The sequence below is a fragment of the Excalfactoria chinensis genome, chromosome 13, assembly GCF_039878825.1.
Source record: "Excalfactoria chinensis isolate bCotChi1 chromosome 13, bCotChi1.hap2, whole genome shotgun sequence".
Lineage (NCBI taxonomy): Eukaryota > Metazoa > Chordata > Aves > Galliformes > Phasianidae > Excalfactoria > Excalfactoria chinensis.
This window is the reverse complement of record NC_092837.1, coordinates 4,573,340-4,590,393: the sequence shown is the minus strand read 5'-3', so window position 1 is coordinate 4,590,393 and position 17,054 is coordinate 4,573,340. Positions and strand designations below refer to the sequence as shown.

The 17,054-nt window shown below is 40.2% G+C and overlaps 1 protein-coding gene across 2 annotated transcripts in view; it reads right to left on the bottom strand.

Annotated features, from left to right (window-relative positions):
• Nucleotides 1–5,621: 5,621 nt before the first annotated feature.
• CNOT6 (CCR4-NOT transcription complex subunit 6) overlaps nt 5,622–17,054 on the bottom strand; it is a 35,888-nt gene continuing 24,455 nt past the window's right edge. The window contains exons 4-12 of one of the 2 annotated variants that reach the window (XM_072348100.1): nt 16,003–16,088; nt 15,484–15,588; nt 15,330–15,398; nt 14,048–14,205; nt 13,358–13,512; nt 12,549–12,703; nt 11,861–12,091; nt 10,403–10,605; nt 5,622–9,743 (exon numbers count right to left, since the gene is read on the bottom strand). In XM_072348100.1, coding sequence (XP_072204201.1) covers nt 9,531–9,743; nt 10,403–10,605; nt 11,861–12,091; nt 12,549–12,703; nt 13,358–13,512; nt 14,048–14,205; nt 15,330–15,398; nt 15,484–15,588; nt 16,003–16,088 — 1,375 coding nt within the window. In that variant the 3' untranslated portion in view covers nt 5,622–9,530. The remainder of the gene's footprint in view (nt 9,744–10,402; nt 10,606–11,860; nt 12,092–12,548; nt 12,704–13,357; nt 13,513–14,047; nt 14,206–15,329; nt 15,399–15,483; nt 15,589–16,002; nt 16,089–17,054) is intronic. The other variant, XM_072348101.1, reaches the window with a different exon arrangement.

Genomic DNA, 17,054 nt, shown 5'->3' with positions numbered 1-17,054 from the left:
AGCTCCAACCCTTCTGGGAGCACAGCTCAATTACCTTCACCTGTGCTCCCGCAGCTGACTTGTTGCTTGCCTCAGGTGGCTAATCAGAGGTTCAGGCTGTGATCAACAGTTTCCCTTACAGGAATGTGGGAGAGCAGACTGGTTTATACTGGAGGTACTGGGCTATAATGTCCATTCCCTGCCACCTCTCCCAACAGAGCTCTGCCTCGTAGCTGAGCTTTGAGAAAGGCTTTTAGAATCATAGGATCATAGAATCACTGAGGTTGGAAAAGACCCCTCAGATCATCTCGTCCAACTGCCCACCTACCACCATTGCCCTCTGACCATACCCCTCAGTGCCACAGCTCCACGTTTATGGCGGCGACCCCACCACGTGCTGGGCAGCCTGACCACCCTTTTGCGGAAGAGGTTTTTCCTGTTATCCAAACTTCAATCTCCTCAGATACTGCTGAGGACCAGATGAGGGTGGAGGAAGCCCAGCCCAGCAGGCCCTGGCACACACAGTGCCATGAGGCCAGAGGCTCAGCCTGCTCCTCTCAACATGGCGGCTGCTGATCAGAGCTGCTTTGTCTGCACAAAGTGCCGCAGGAAGAGCCAGAGGCCTTTGGTTCTCAGGGACAGGCCGTGCCCTGCCTGCTGCTGGTGCAGGGGCTGCTCCTGCAGGCGGTCGCTGCGGGAATGTCAGCAAGACAAAACTCAGTAGGATTCTACAGGATTAGACAGCCCTGTGATCAAAAACATTCGTGCTTTGCTAACTGGGTCAAGGAAATACCGGAGATGTTCAGCACTGTGCTTGCCCGAAGGGCTGAGCTGGTACTGTCTAGATTTAGCAAAGATTCCTCCCTAGCTGCCACCCCCAACAGCAGGCTCCATCACAAGGCCTCATCCTTTCCCTTACAAAAAGAAACCAGAACCACACTGCAGTGCAGTGGGAGACACCTCACAGCCCTGCTGCACAGGGCTTGCAGGGAGCACATGGCATTGCCCCACTGCACCAGAGGCCTGTTTTTCAGCCAAAGTATAACACTGCATCCTTAAATGCTTTTCCTCTGTCTGGCAGAACATCAAAAATCATAGCCTGCGGGAAAACATACTACAATAGCTTCAGCAACATTTGCAGCCAAAGTCCAACAGGTTCCTTCACCCTTGCAGGTGTAAATGCAGCAGAGAAGCTTCCACCACCCAAACTCGCCTCCTCTCCTAAGCTGTGAGCATGGCTGTAGTTGATCAGTAGCTGCAACTGCTCAGACTCTGCAAGGACTTCAGTCCAGGAGAGGAACACAAAGGCTGCAGGTCCCACCCGAAGGCAACCAGCAAAGCACCAAGAGGGACCACCACATGCAGCAGTACTGCTGCACTCAGAGTGAGCTGTGCCCTTGGATACAGGCTTCAGCTCAGAGGTGTTTGCTGTTCTCAAAACCTTCTTTCACGAGGCCACAGGGACACGACGTTCTCATTTTGAAACCAGTGATTGCTGTGTAACTGGAGAAACGAGCTTGTGGTGCAGAATTTAGTTTCTTTTCCTGCTTAAAGCATATGTTGCTATTCCAGGTGAAACTTTCATTTTACCACTGGCCCCTCACACCCTGTTGGCAAACCTTCCTGTTCTCCTTTGACATAAACCTAAATGACCTACACAGACAGCACGAATGCCCAGGGCAGGAGATCCCACTGCCTACCACATTTCTAAGCATCATGTCTGAGTGCCAAGATAACAATGTGGTTTTTCATAAACACCATCTCTTTTTCTTCTGTGCATTTCATGAGCAGAATACGGTTGCTGTTTGTGCACTGACTTGGGTTGAAACAGGAGACTGAAAGATGCTACCTTCTGCTAGGACAGCAATCACTAAGTCACTCTTGGCTTCTGCCTCAAATGAAACATGACCCGAAGAACATCCCACTTGTAGGCATCATTAACTGATTGTTCAACAGTGACACCACAGGAATGAGATCAACTGCTGCCAAAAATCAAGGAAGCAAATCTTCACCCCCCAAGGTCCACTCAAAAATGAAGGATGCACGCTGCAAAATTGCATCACGTTCTCCTTTTGCCTTCCTATCTGGCACAACAGCAGCACATACCACAACTGCCCTAATGTCGTCAGCCACTGAGACACAGAGGGGCTACAGGAACCTGGCTACCAGAGAACACACGCTCTAATAAGGATGTATTACAATTCTTTCTCATTAATGATATTAAGGGCTGCAAGTACACAGCAGCTCTTCATACATACAATTTTTTTTTTCCAGAGTACTTCTTCTTGCTTGTATCATAACAAAACAGCCTGCAAGCTCTCACTGCTCCGCTGCAACCCCTGGCACCCTGCTCCACAGCAGCCACTAGCGACTTGTTTCAGCTCCCTCTCATTTCCACAGAAAACATAGACCTGTGTGTCTCTATGGATCAGGCAACGGAGCCGGCTGAGCTGGGGAGCACAGCAGGATCCTCTCTGTAGCACTGATACCCACGACCTTCCACAAGTTACAGCTTTTGTTGAGGTATTTTTATGCTCTGTAGAGTGGGAACAACTCTTAGGGGAAGAGGAGGATTTGTAAGGTCAGCCAGACCTACAAGAAGAGACATTTAGACAGACAAGATTAGTGGCAGTGGCTGTAATCTTCCAGACAGCAAAGAACCGCGTTGCAGACAGGAGAGCTGCTGCCCTGGGCACATTCCTCCTCTTTATTCATTTGCATAGTTCCTGCAACACGTGAGTAATACAAAGATCAATGTAACAGAGGAAACAACACAGCTGGCTGGCTGCTGGCAGTTATGTAACTGGATGGGACCACAGTTTGACACTGTCAAATGTGAAAGCTTAATTCAATGGTACTGACATGCCAAAGGTTCAGGACTGGGTCCAGCAAGGAACACAAACACCACAGCAACATCTCAGCAGACTGAATTCCCGTTCTTGGTGCCGGCCTGCACTCACACTCTCCCTACCCATTGGGTTTTTGTGGGTCCAAATGCAGTTTGCAAGCCAAGCATATCTGATTTGCTCTTCTCTCACTGGGCACTGCATGGCACTTTCTGCTGAATATAGCTGCTGTTATTTACTGGCAGCATGAGCCCCCAGTGACCTCTGAGAGCACAATCCTAGCAATAAGAACATGGGTCTTCACATCCAAACACCACAACCGATGGGGCGATGCTCTCCTACAAGCCAGCTGGAACCGGAGCACATCACCACAGAGCCCAGAACATTGCAGACAACAGCTAACCAAGAAAGAAAGGTCTCGGCCTGTCTGGTGTTCAACACATTTGCAACAACAGCCTGACCATAGGGTATCACATTGCCAGACATGACGTGAGGCAGGATGCTTTCCCTCACCACACACTCCCTCTGCCCACAAGAAATCTCAACATATTTTGTGTAAGCTAAGCTGTTTCTCCCATTTCACTGGCTTAAAGTCAGTGGTCAAAGGTCAGAAAAAGCAGCACAGACTTTCCCTGAGCTGACCTTCATCTCTGTGCTGTCCTGATGCTGGGGAGGGATGCTGTCCTGATGCGACCCACTGACCGGGTTGGTTCAGGGGTTGAGGTACAGCAGGTCTCAGCATCCCTGGCCAAAAAGCAGACTATTAACTGCTCTGCTGTTTTTTTTAAAGAAGGAAGAAAACAAATAAAACCAATAAGAGCAACCTCTAAAGAGCCACCAATACCATCAGCTACTATGGAACAACTGCCATTAACTCCCTACTTGCACTCTGAAGGAACGGCCTGTACTCCGAATGCTCTTTGTAACTAGAGATAAAGAGGAAAAAGGAAGAAGAAAAAAGCATCCCATTAAAAATCAGCTAGAACTGAAACCTCTGCAGCCATTAAAACCCAATAGCTTTTATTTTAGGTAATGCATGTTTATTACAATAAACACAGAACATTCCTATAATGAATGAATGCTGTCCACAGACACACATAACTAGAACAGTGCTTCTTATCTTTTTAAAACTGGAAATACATAACAATGCTGGGTTTATTTTGGAAAACAAAAATATTCAAACACACCAAAGCTCCCCCCTGCTTAATTAACTTGACTGCTTCCCAAACAGAGTAAGTGAATGTTCAGAGAATGAGCAAGTAGTACCTCTGGTTAGAAGGGCAAGATGAAAAGCAAGAAAGCAGGCAAAAAAATCACCCTTCAAGGTTGGAAGGTTTTTTCCATATTCTTGCCCTTCTCACTTACCTTGTCCTCAGATTCTTTGCCTTCCTTCCCCCAGATCAACTCCAGATGTTTTAAGACTCCTCCACTCCTCACGGCAATAGGTAAGAAATGTCCTGTGGTGGTTACCTGCACCATTTTGGAAAGTTCACACCATAAAATAGCTCTGTGCTCTCTCTGAAGAGCTGGTGCACATGGGACATAAGAGAACAGGAACTCAAGAGTCTGGCCAGAGCGATTCACCACTGCATTAAATAACTGCAGCTAAAAGCAGCTCTTTTTAATTCCTGTCATAACAGTGACATTTATAAAACCAACATTACATTGACATGGACATTAACAAACCAACTGAAAAAACGTTAGTTTCTGGGCCTGAATTTCAGCAAGAACTCTTAAGGAATCACTCCACAAACCCCACTTTCCGGGTGCCACTCTCATACTTAACGCTTGTGCCTCTCTGTGCACATGAAGCCCGTGTTGCATGCACCATCTAGTGGCAAGACAGCAAACGTGTCGGGGAAAGTTTTAACACCAAAGAGAAATCATTGCAGGTATCTCTGATGGACTCACGGTTCTGACAAGGAGTTACAGCTGCTTCTCAACACTGGCTTTTAAATACACGCAATACAGCACTCTGAGGCGCGTGGCACTTGTGGAAACACTGAACGAGAACATTTATGACAAAAGCAGTGCCAGCATACAGAGCATGAGCTCTGAAATGACAGAGTCTGTGAGACGTCTTCTGTGCTTCAGTGCTTCACACAGCAAGTACGCTCAGATATTTTGCTTCCTGCAGTTAGAGATGGGAATGTCACAGAAAACAAAGCACACTTCTGGCCACCGAAACCTTTGTGGCCATTAAAACCTGCATACACTCTGGTGCAGGAGAAAATACTGCAGAAAACAAGTCATACTAAAATGAACGAAGGACAAAAGTTAACTTGAATCTTATTTCAAAAAGATGAAAGAAATCTTCACCTTGTTCCTCTTCTGTGGTGTATTAATGAAAAAAGGAACCTCTAAATTCCTTCCTGTTGCCAGATCCCAAGTCTGATTTGGGCTTTCTGGGGTAGGAAGGAGATGGGTTACAGAACGAACCCATTGCTCCTGCACAGCCACACAACCCACCTTACTGTGCAGACCAGAGGATGGCCAGATATGAAGACACAGAGCAGCAGTCTAATTTGGTCAGAAGATCACAGGCTTCTTATTTTGTTTGGACGCATTTTCCACAAAGTCTGGAGGCATTATTAACCAGCTCTTGATTTTGCAATCCAAGCCCAATTGATTCAAAGTTTTTTGGTCCTCAGTTCTATGGAGTACAGGAAAGACTTCCTGGGATCATCAGGCTGCTTACTTGCTTCCATTTTACCCCTGACATCCTTCACTTTGGCTACATGAGTACCTCAAGGAAAAGCTTTCAGAACTAAGTTAAAATATGAGTTAGACTTCAAGAAGGTTTGAAACAGATATTGGATTTATTGGTCAGCTATGAGTAGGAAAATACATTGGTAAGGAAAAAGAAGACCCTGTATATAAATATAATACTAACTAGTTAAAATTTGACCAAGAAGAAAGTTCCACTGAAGAGAACAGTAAAAGCCCTTGTTTACCATCAGACCATATTCAGTTTCCCATTTATCATATTGAAGAGCTGCCTATAGACAAATGCAACATTCTTTGAGCTTAGTGCAGATAATGTGCTGGTTTTTGTTACATGAATGGTAAACAAGAGTTAGTCCAGTGCATTACACGTTATACAGAAGTACTGTGAATAAAGACTAAGATACTCTATTTTAGACACTACTTAAACATACCAAGACACTTAAGTGTTACAAATTTATGCAACCAAAAGAAAAGAATAGCAGTTAACATACTAAAAAAATACTGTGACCGGCTGGATGAGAAAGGCTTGCTACTTATGCAGTTAACTGATTAGTACTATTTTTACAGTGTAATTAGTTGCCTTTTCCAATGACATCGTAATTCTTTTGTATCCAATACAGGTTTTACCTTGTGGCTGAAAAAGCAAACCATAACCTAAGTCTGCTCAAGAAAACCAAAACCAACCAACCAAAAACACAAAGCACCCAAAACTTGAGAGACTTGCTAAAGTTACACCAAAGATGCCTACGTACAATGTTCTAAACAAACTCACTTTTGTCATCCAGGTAGTGGCCAAGTGTATTATTTTCTCTTAAAGCTAAAAGGACAAAATAATTACAAAATGCACTGACACTGACTTATCTGCCTTCCCCCTCCGCCCGTCCCAACTGATGTCATTCTAAAGCAGTAGCTTGTGGATTCACCTTGTAATCAATCCTCTTAGCTAAAAGAATGCTCAATTTCACATTTCAAATCCCAGAATTCTTTGTCAATGTAAATACAAGTAGACAAGATATGGGCGACTGTATTTTAAGTGGAAAAAAGCCCGCTCAAACCTCAACGAGTCCCACTGATGTTCTGTGACTTTTGCTGTACGTGCTTTTACAACATGAACACTGAAGGTACATTATGGCAACACCCAAAACCACCTCCAATAAAATACTGCAAACAATCATTTTGAGTCAAAAAACTATGAAGCAAACGTTTTGATTGTGTGAAGACAAGGTTTATTGCCTTATACTATGCTATAGCTGGAAATTGAGACTTCTGAGTTACATTTGTTTGACGTATGAATGTATTTTCTTTAGAAGTTTATCTCAGCTCCGTTTTGGTGCCTTCTGTTATTTCCCTGTACTCAAACTATTTCTCATTCCCTCCTCTCTCAAGTGACCACCACAGACCAGTTAAAACCCAGTGAAGTCAAAGGAGTGCCTTACATGTATTCAGTGGGTCTTTAGTTGGGATCTGATAGAATAGTATAAAAGCTGAAATGGTTACTTAAATGGACCCTTAGCCTGCCAGGTGACTGAACAGGGACAGCTGTGTCTCCAAAAGCACAACGGGCCACATTCTAATGATGTAATAAATTCAAATATTTTTTAAGACTAAGAAATATAGGAGAACACATACGGGATAAAGCTCAAACCTTTTGAATCTAACAAGTGCACTCAAGCTTCAGCATCTATTAAAGCAAATTATTCCCCCCCTAAGAAATACAAAATGAATAAGTGCTTCCCTTCCCCTTCTGTAAAGCTTTCTGGACTCAATACGCAATCCAGATCCTCAGAAAAGAAAAACAGTTTGCTCAGCTGGACAAGCTAAATGGGCTCGCCGCCACTGGAAATTGTCATGATGTACATTACCAAGACATCATTAAGGAAACATGAGTAAAACACTTTTTATTCACACTTTACAAAAAAAATAATAATAATAACCAACAAAAAAAAAAAAAAAAAAAGAAACAAAGAAAAAAATCCAAACAGAAAAAAAATAACACTACGCATTAAGTCTACTACAGCAATACTACCAGCATTTCAATGTACTGATTATAAACTGGACGTGTTTGGTGTCTTCACAACTAAAACGAGAACAAAATAACCCCAAGAGACCAGGTCCCAGACAAGGATTCAAGATCAGAATTTCTTCTACTGCAATTTAAAAATGTACATTTCACACACCCGAACTGTTTGCCACGTTCAGCTTCAAACAGATCGGTCTGAGCACACTTACGTGCTTCCTAATTTTGAATCACTGTTACCAATCCACTCTCGCATATATATAAAATTTTTAATATTTAGAAAGTTCTCTTAATGCTCAGTGTCCTTTTGCTTCCCTGCCCGCAGCTGAAACAAAAGCTGTTTAAGATCAAGCTTTCTATTTCCATTTATTTCATTTTTTACATTGATTATTCGTGTTGTATTAGTTTAAGGAGACGATAACGTCTCTCTCGTAGAATACAAATACACAAGTTAAATTTGTAAGCTCTCGTATACTTGGCTTCGTGACACAAATGGCACTGAGGGTACACAATAACTTTAGTCTTGACACTTTAAAAATAAGACTTGGTCACTTTAAAAATGATCTGAAGAATTGTCTTTGGGACCTGCTTCGAAAACGCATTTATTTCTACACTGCTTCATCAATGGAAAATGGAAGGGTTTCATCTTCTTCATCAAGGAATTATACTCTGAAACTGAGGAACACACCCAAACTAAGGAGAATTCACATGATAATTCTTAGTGGGAAACAGAGCGCTGTGCAATGACACTGAAAGAAGCAGTGCACGGGTATTAGAAGCTAGAAACTGTGTACCCATAACCTGAACACGTTCAGAGTGTGATACCCAATGCTTCACAAAGGAAAAAAAAAAAGAAGATGCCACAGCTTATACAAAAGTATCTTCATAAAATTTTCACAAGTGTTAACGTTATTTAAAAAACATAAAAGAGGATGCACAGGCTCTCTCTGCATGCACAGGCAGTGCTAGTTGAGAACAAATTTAAGCAGGCACAGTGGAGATAGGACAGGTATTAAAACAGAAATGAGGAAGCTATACACAAGTATCCCTACATATTACTTCAAAAGTTAGAGATGAGAAAAATATCTGAGAGTATACACATCTGCAATAACTTTCAATGCATACAGTTCTACTTATATTCACTGCTTAGCTTATATGTTCTGTGAGAACGCCATGCTTTTCTCTTTTTTAAAATCAGAGATCAATAGAATGTATTTAGTCCTCTGTAAGATACTGAGATTTTATAGATCTGGATTTTAAAAGCAACGTTCTCAATTGAACATAGAAAGTAGTACAAAAGGGCTAACAAAACCCTAACAGTGCAAATCGTTAGCAGAGAAAACCTGTGACAACCTCTTTTACAAGCTGGCCTTTATAACACATGAAAACAGATAAAAATTTAGCCTTAGTTTACAATACAATCATTTTCCAAATCTGATTTCTTTTTTTTTTTTTTCTTTTTTTTAAAGTACAAAATTTCATAAATCAGGTTTTCTGTTGTTCATATACAATCAATAAAGGCTAAATTCAAATTCTATATTTTACAAACAAGTCTGAAAAAGGAAGGAGTGAAGTACGGAAGAGTGTTCTGTGGATGTTCCTACTGGCCTCAAAAAAGTAGTGCTACAGATAACTGTGCAAAGAGAATATACTGTATAACAATTCCCTATTTCAAGGCATGAAAACGTCACGTTGGATAAAAGAAACAGGAAGGTTAACTGCAACATATTAAAGAAAGGTGCAAACGCACCGATCGCTGTCGACAGTATACAAAGTATAGTGGGCTCAGAATTATGTCTGTTGATAGCACCTGGCTTTTACTATGTCTTTAGCAAATAATTAGATTTAAGATTAAGATTATTAAGAAAAAAAAAATCCCTGTTGGCCATACCTCACTCCTCTATATTCAGATTTTACAATTGTACAAGTTTGATTGAGGTTACCCTCTAAAATGTATTTAACTACCTCCTGCCAGGGAGATGGATTCCATTTACAGGAGGCAGGAAAGGCAGCAAAAGCTCCAGTTGTGCAAAAAGTGAGAAGTGGTCAGAAGGGATGAGTGGATGGGGACAACCACTTATATTGTTCTCTATTAACCAATGATGATCCAAAGGTCCGAGAATGCCAAGTATGTTTAGCTGAGGTTTAGAATAGAAGATGTAGTCAATAATACCCTAAAACAAGAAGGGAGATAGCAATATTAGTACATTATCTTTACCCAAGTTATTTTGTTTCCCTAAACAAAAGGTGAATTCAGCATTAGGAAAGACTGCAATGCTATCATTCCTTTGCTGTAGTTTATCTTCAATTTAGGAGACTTCTATTTCCTGTCCTGTGGGTAGCCCAGTACGGATTAGAGAAACAAGTGAAAATGGCACCCCACATCATCCTGCTCTCTCCTATGGCAGGCTGTAATTTCCATTCTCCTACAAAGCCTCAAGATCAGAGAAATGTAATTTGAAGAAGAACAGAGCCATCTTTCTTTTGCAGGAGAAGCATAGATTATATCCTTGGAACTGGCACCTTAACCATCCAAATTCCAGCACTTCATTTAGCTTACATTATTAGAATATAGCATCTTATTTACAGGGAAGGATACCAGTGCCCTTTTTCTTGCAGAACTACTACAAAACTAACATGAGAAAGGGAAGGATTTCTAGGAGATGGAAATTTTAGGCATTCTGTTTGCTAAATGTTTTGATTGTTTTAAATGAACTTGATAAATTTACCTAACCATTAACTTCCTTGTTAAACAATTAACTAACTGGATTTCCACTAATAAAACTTAAAGACAGATTTTTTTTTTTCCTCAAAGCAACAGTAAAGTCCTCACCTTGAAGTCAAACGTGTAATTTGTATAAGGCATTAGACCATTCTCATAGGCACTCTTCAACTTGAAACCATGTGTAATTCTTCCATTTGTTGTTCCATTCTTTCCATTACAACTGAAGTTAGTAAGACTTTCATTGTATCTCAGTTCCTTAAAATCTTTGTGGTTTGTTTCCACTCCGCCAGTGCTCAAGTATTCAACGACACCTATTAGGAGAGGCACATACACAACAAGGTATTAACAAGCATTCAGCAAGTGTGCCTGGATTACTTGGAACTGTGTGTGCAATTTTCAGCTTTATATAAGCACATACAATATACTCAGCAGTTGATCTTAAAGAGATATTGCGAGACAGTGTGTATATGTGTCAAGAGCAAATGCCACCTAGAACAAAGACAGATTCACTGATTAGAAAATAAATAGTAAATAGAATAAACTGTCTTGAAAGGGCTGGGGAAGATGAAAGAGATGGAAGTAAAACTCCATAGGTGCTCGGTAGGCATCTTCACACACGAATCTCAGCTTTCAACCCTGCTTGGCTAAAATGAGTCCAGAAAGCCAAGAGGCTACAAAGCAGAACAGATTCCTGCCTGGAAAAAAAATATTATAATTATGCCTCTTAATTTGTGTTAGTGTTCAGGAAGGTGAAGGAAATGACCAAGTGTTCTGAAGGCACAATCAGACACAAATTGCCCACTGCAGTAAGCACCACCAATACCTGCCCTCTTGGCATCACAGAGAATCCCTTTGCCAGCACTGCTAGTCAACAGCATCAGGTTAGGGTTGATAGGAATGGCTAAGATGTTGCCAAGTGGAGGCCAGAAGGAAGGTGGACTAGGGATGGAGATAACAGCACATAGTAATCAACAATAAGAAAGGGTGGCTCTCAAATTCACTACTCAGACTGGGGACCTGAGAAAGAGTCAAGAAAGGGTTCACTGAATCTGCTGTTTTCTTAAATTCTATAAAGTGTAGATTTCTTTGTAGCAGACATTATTAAAGAGCTCTGAAGAATCCTTTTCTCACCAGAGATGGATTTTTAGAAGTTCTAAAACATTTGATCAGCAGAAAACAATTGTATGATTGCAACTTTGAAGAGAACAGACGTTTTCACGCTTAAAAGCAATCATAAAAAACAATCTACAGTCATCAGCAACATAGTAACATGGACAGTTACTCTGGAAGACATTTTCTTCTTTCCCATTCCTGTAATTCAGGAAAACAATCAAAATGATTCTGAAAAACAAAAGTAGAGCTATAGTACTACGCAGGCAATAAAAGTCACTCGTGAAAGAAGCAGTTTCATCTTTTTATTCTCTTAGCACTTTTTCAGAGCTTGCAATATCAAACAATATATTCGCTGGGTTAAATATCCCTTCATAAATTGAGACCCTAGCATTTGGATTGCTACATACTTGAAACAGTCTGAAAAAAGAATAACAACAGGAATAGTGCTCTTACCAGAGTCCGGCAGAGAATTGAGATCGGCGCACAGTACGAGTGGAATGGTTCCAAGTTCCCCTGCAACACCAGGCTTGAGACTACGAGAAGCTTTATCAATAATGTTCTTTACCTCAGATAGGAACATCATAGTCTGAACCAGCTTCACATCAGAATAGTCTGGGTCCCAATGCATATGTGCATTAGCAACAAGAACGAGCTGCTTTTCCATCCCAAGATGCGGCTTTCCAGCTAAAATTTAAAATTAAACATTTACCTTGATAGTCAGCAACAGAAAATATCATCTTTACCTGTGTTTGATTTTAAACAAGATGTTTAAGGGGGGGAAACAAATACCAGCTGTTTGAAAAGGATTACTAACCTTTAGCTTAAGGGGGCTACACAACTCCTCTTGTAACTACTACGTGTTCAGTGCTTTAGTTGATTCCAAGCATTAGGAATAATCCAATATCAACTTGTTCTCTGATACCTTTATGCATCTCCAAGCAGAATCCCTCAAACTGCAGTACTTTCATTGTTTGTTTGTTTTTTTTTCCAGCACAAAGTTGCAGTAAAAAGGAAACTGGATTTAATGGGCAAATGTAAGCTTGAATACTGTATGTCTGAAGACGTATGGTTTAAAAGATGATGGGGCTGGTTTGTTTCCATTGATAAAATACAGCGCTATCAAAAATTAAACAGTACTTACATGACATTTCTATCAGTTCTTTTCGCAGTTCTAATAACACAGCAACTCCAATGTTATCTTTTGTCATAACTCTGTTCAGCATGGCTTCTGAGCCTTCCGAGTTTGCCATAGCCAGTTGATTGAACTCAACGGTATGTTTCTGAACCAAAGTAAATCTGAAAGAGGAACATTGTATATGCTCCCTTCAGTAGACAGCCACCAAAGGAAATGTTACAGACAATTCCCCTCTTAATGAAGCCCAAACACATTTATGGTGAGAAAGTCTCAGCCCATCCCATAATTTCATAAAAATCATTTGCTGAAATCAAAAGGTTACTGTTTTCCTAATTGTCTGATTTTTTTGAGACATTAAGCTGATTTTAATGAAAACATTTATTTTTTAAAAAGAAGGAGCAACTACTGAACGAGCGCTTCATTTTCATTCTGCATACGATTCTAGTCCAAACTTGCAAGTTTAACAGCAACTAAATAATTGCTTGCGGCATCGTTGTGGACACAAAGGGAACGGAAGCAGAAGGAAAGCCATGACCACTGCTGACAGTCTGAATTCAGCCTTTGAGATTTCTTTTTTGAGAATTCATTTTTGAGATATATATATATTTTTTCTTAAATAAAAATTAAAACACAAATGTCCTTAATGCGTAATGACAGCATTTGAAGCATAATTTAGTGAACTCCTGACTTGTTAACACCAAACAGCCACAAAAAAGGGTGAGCAGCGGCAAACTATTTTGACTTTTGGATGACCCAAGAAATCTTGTGCGAAAGAGCAAGAGGCAGCAGAAGGGTTTATAAACCAAATCACTTACTTCTCTGTTTTGAAAAATATTGCACAACCATCAACATGTTTTCTTTCCTGTTCGGACATTGTCCTTGCTCTAGATTTTGGACTGAAGAATCCATTATAACCACGTTCTTTCAATTCTACCAGGAAAAAGCTGTAGTACTGCTCAGTTTCAACCTCCTATAAAGTCAGAACACAGCACACAGTGAATTACTATTACCAAACCACACAAGACTGATACTATTTAGGCTCTTCAGAAGTGTAGATCAGTTTCAAATTAGAATTAAGGAAAAAGAAACAAACAAAAAACACACACAACTCCTAAGAATGAAGTACACAGGAGAATACAAATTTGAGAGCAATATTAGTGTTTTAAGAAGAAAATATAAATGAACTTCTGTAATCCCCAGAGTTATGATTATCCTAAGCCTTATATTTGAAAATGTGTCAATTATACCCTCACATGCACACACAAAGACACCCCCACATACATTGCTTTGATCAGCAGCTGCTGGTTCACATTCCAACTGTGTGGGCTGAAAAGCATTCTTTTGATGTCAAGCAGCAAATATTGCTCTGAACACCACTTCTTTTTTTTCTCCATTTGTTTTCAGAGGGTTTTGAAAAACATACCAGTTACAGCAAATATATTTAATACAGAGAAACCAGCACGTGAGAATTGGAAGGGGAAAAGAAATAACAGTATATCTTTTACCTGAAGACTTATGATGTCAGCATTGCAGCTCAGGATTTCCTGCATAATGGCTTTTTTTCTGTACTCCCAGTTCAATGCCCAAGATGGACAGTAGCCATACAACTGCCGGGTAGCGTATTTATCACACAGCACGTTGTAACACATGACAGAGAACAAGGCTGCAGAACGATAATGTCACTTACATACTGATACACTAACAACAAAAAACCATACAATTATCTTCTTCTCCTTTCTCTTCTGCGGACCTATGAATCCATGCTTCATTTGCTTCAACCAAAACACAGCACCTGCACCTATGCTATAAAAGCATCTTTCAGTCCTTCCAGGAGGACAAATTACCTCCAGGTTGGGATTTCTGGCAGCCATTTACTAACATTTACACAGAAACCAAAAATCAAAACAACTCTTTATATGGTTAATGCAATATACAGCTGAAAAATGTACTTCACATTAAGTGGTGCGTTACTGGGAAAAGCCTTGAACAAGGAGTTTCAAACTGATTTTAAATAATCTATTTGAGGACTTTACATACCTTAGGATAGCTACTGAACTTATCCTAATTTGTACCACTAACTGTAACAGATCCACGTAATTTCAGAGATTCACAGTTAGGGCAAGGAACCCTTCCCACAAAATACAAAGTATACGTAAAATAAAATCACATTTTTTTCCCCCATCTCAAAAACCTTACAGCTTACAAGTAAAGAAAATACACATCTAGTCCTCAGCATTAATTTGGAACAGGAGGTATATATAATGAGACAGCCTGCGGCAAGATTACAGGTAACCAAACAGCACGGATATTTGGTTTAGTTAAACAGAAAAAGTTGCATGGTAATAAATAGAAAAGGCTTTATTTTAAACAATTCATGCAGAAGAAATTAGTAAACAATTAAACAGAGCCTGAGATCAAACAACAAGAAAGTGTGGAGTCAGATGACACATAGGGAACTTGAAAGAAAAATCTTTACCTTTCTGAGGAATTAAGATCACGGTCTTCAATTTTTTAGTCTTCAACAAATGCTCAATTAAGCCTGTTACAATTCAACTAACTGACTCACTTTGGACAGTCACTTCCGTTTCTGTGAAGAGTATGCTAATTAAAAGGAACTTAGAACAGAGTCTGAAGCAGAGGTTCTAGATGGGACGGGGCTACTACAACTGGCTGTCAGCACTGGGCAGATGACTGGCTAATGTAAGCATTATTAAGATTTTAGTAGCAGATAACAGAAATCAACATTTGATATGAAATGAATAAAACTTCCTTGAAGCACTACAGTACCTGTTGGCCTGGTACGGTCTGGCTCTTGTAACATAATCCAAGACCTTGGAGGTGGTTGTTCTGTTGAAACTATGGAAATATTTTAAAGAGACAAAAGTGATAATCACATTTATCTTACTCAGCAGGAATAAATCTTTCAAGAATGATCACTTACTTCTTTTTGCAGTACCTGCCAAATTATCAAGCAAATAGTTCAGTAGCCTTCGCGTCCCGTCTGGTTCCTGATAAAGGTTCAGAATGTCCTGCGTGAGTGGATTTCCTGCAAACACATTTACAGAAATGCTGAATGAAGTATACAGAACCAGTATGAATTTACTTATCAGTGTTAAAAGCCAGCATCGCTGATAAAAGATACTAAATCTACTATCTAACAAGCTTCAAATCTCAGGTATTCAATCCCACAAAACAAGCACCATATCTGATGCCTGTGCAAGCAACAGAAAGCTTCTCGCTCTGCAGAAAAAGAGAAGCTTCTCTACACTAGGAGGACTTTACCCAAGCGACTCTTGATCCTCTCTTTAACAATTACTAAACAGTGTTTATAAAAGCGGATTAAGCAGCTACATCTGGGATTGCTACTCAGTAACATTCATGAATTAGCAGTCTACAGCCTCTACATGGCAGGAGAGACATCATTAAACAAAGCACAGATACCAAGAAAAAGTAGTAATACCTTTCAGACCCAAAGTCTGTAACTGGAACAGTTTTCCCAGCTCAAAAGGTAAAACTCGTAACAGGTTGTTATTTAAATGTAGTTCCCTGTAGACAGAGTGACAATCATATAGGGCTGAAAACAGACCTGGGTTTGTCTTCAGCAGCCTATAGTACAAGTTACTAAAAGAGAAACAATATACTAACAAACCACAACATAGGAAGAAAAAAATAAAAAGAAACAAACTTGAACACTGAACAGCAGGAGGGAAATTCTGCTGTACTCACACAGGCACAGACAAGAATGGGTACCATACTGAAGTAAGGAGGAAAGCAGGTGATTGGCGAGTTCATCTTAACAAGTCAGAAATATCATAAGCATTAACAATTACTAAAGCATTTAGTAACTACCAGTGATTAAGCAGTAACAGCTTTGACAAACCAGGCTGTGAAACAGCTCAGCTGATAATTATATCCCAGAAAACAAGTAAGCAAAAAATTCAGGACCATGGTAGTAATATGAGAGCTAGGACATTACTGTATTAGTGCAGAGTTACAGTTCTTTGTGGTTAAGGTCTTTTGATAACATACAAGAAGCAGTGTGCATGCCTCCCAGGTAATTCATTCTCTCTGAATAAGCTGCTTGCTTTTGTCACACAAGCAAAGTGCATACTGATCTGCTGTGTACGCATGTCCAGGCACACAAAAAACGAGTTGTGTCTCTCCCCAACACTGCTTGTTTTCACAACACAAAATACACCTGTTTTTCATTTCCAAAATTGCAGAACAAACACAAGAACAGAACTTGTGTCTGGAGTTCTGACATTCCAATGAATTGGGCAGAGAAAAATGGACTTCTTAGCAAGCTTTCCAATTTCTTAACATCAACCCAAGCTGAACTGAAGACTTTGCTCACGATTTCCAATGTTAATTTGCTTCCTTCAGATTTCTATGAGATTGCATTTGAAAAAGAATCATCTCTTCTTCCAGCCTTGTAAAAGTCAGCTCTGCCTGGTCTTTCCCCAGCAGTGACTTCAATGAACTCACCCAGTTTCAATGCAGATTAGAAATAGT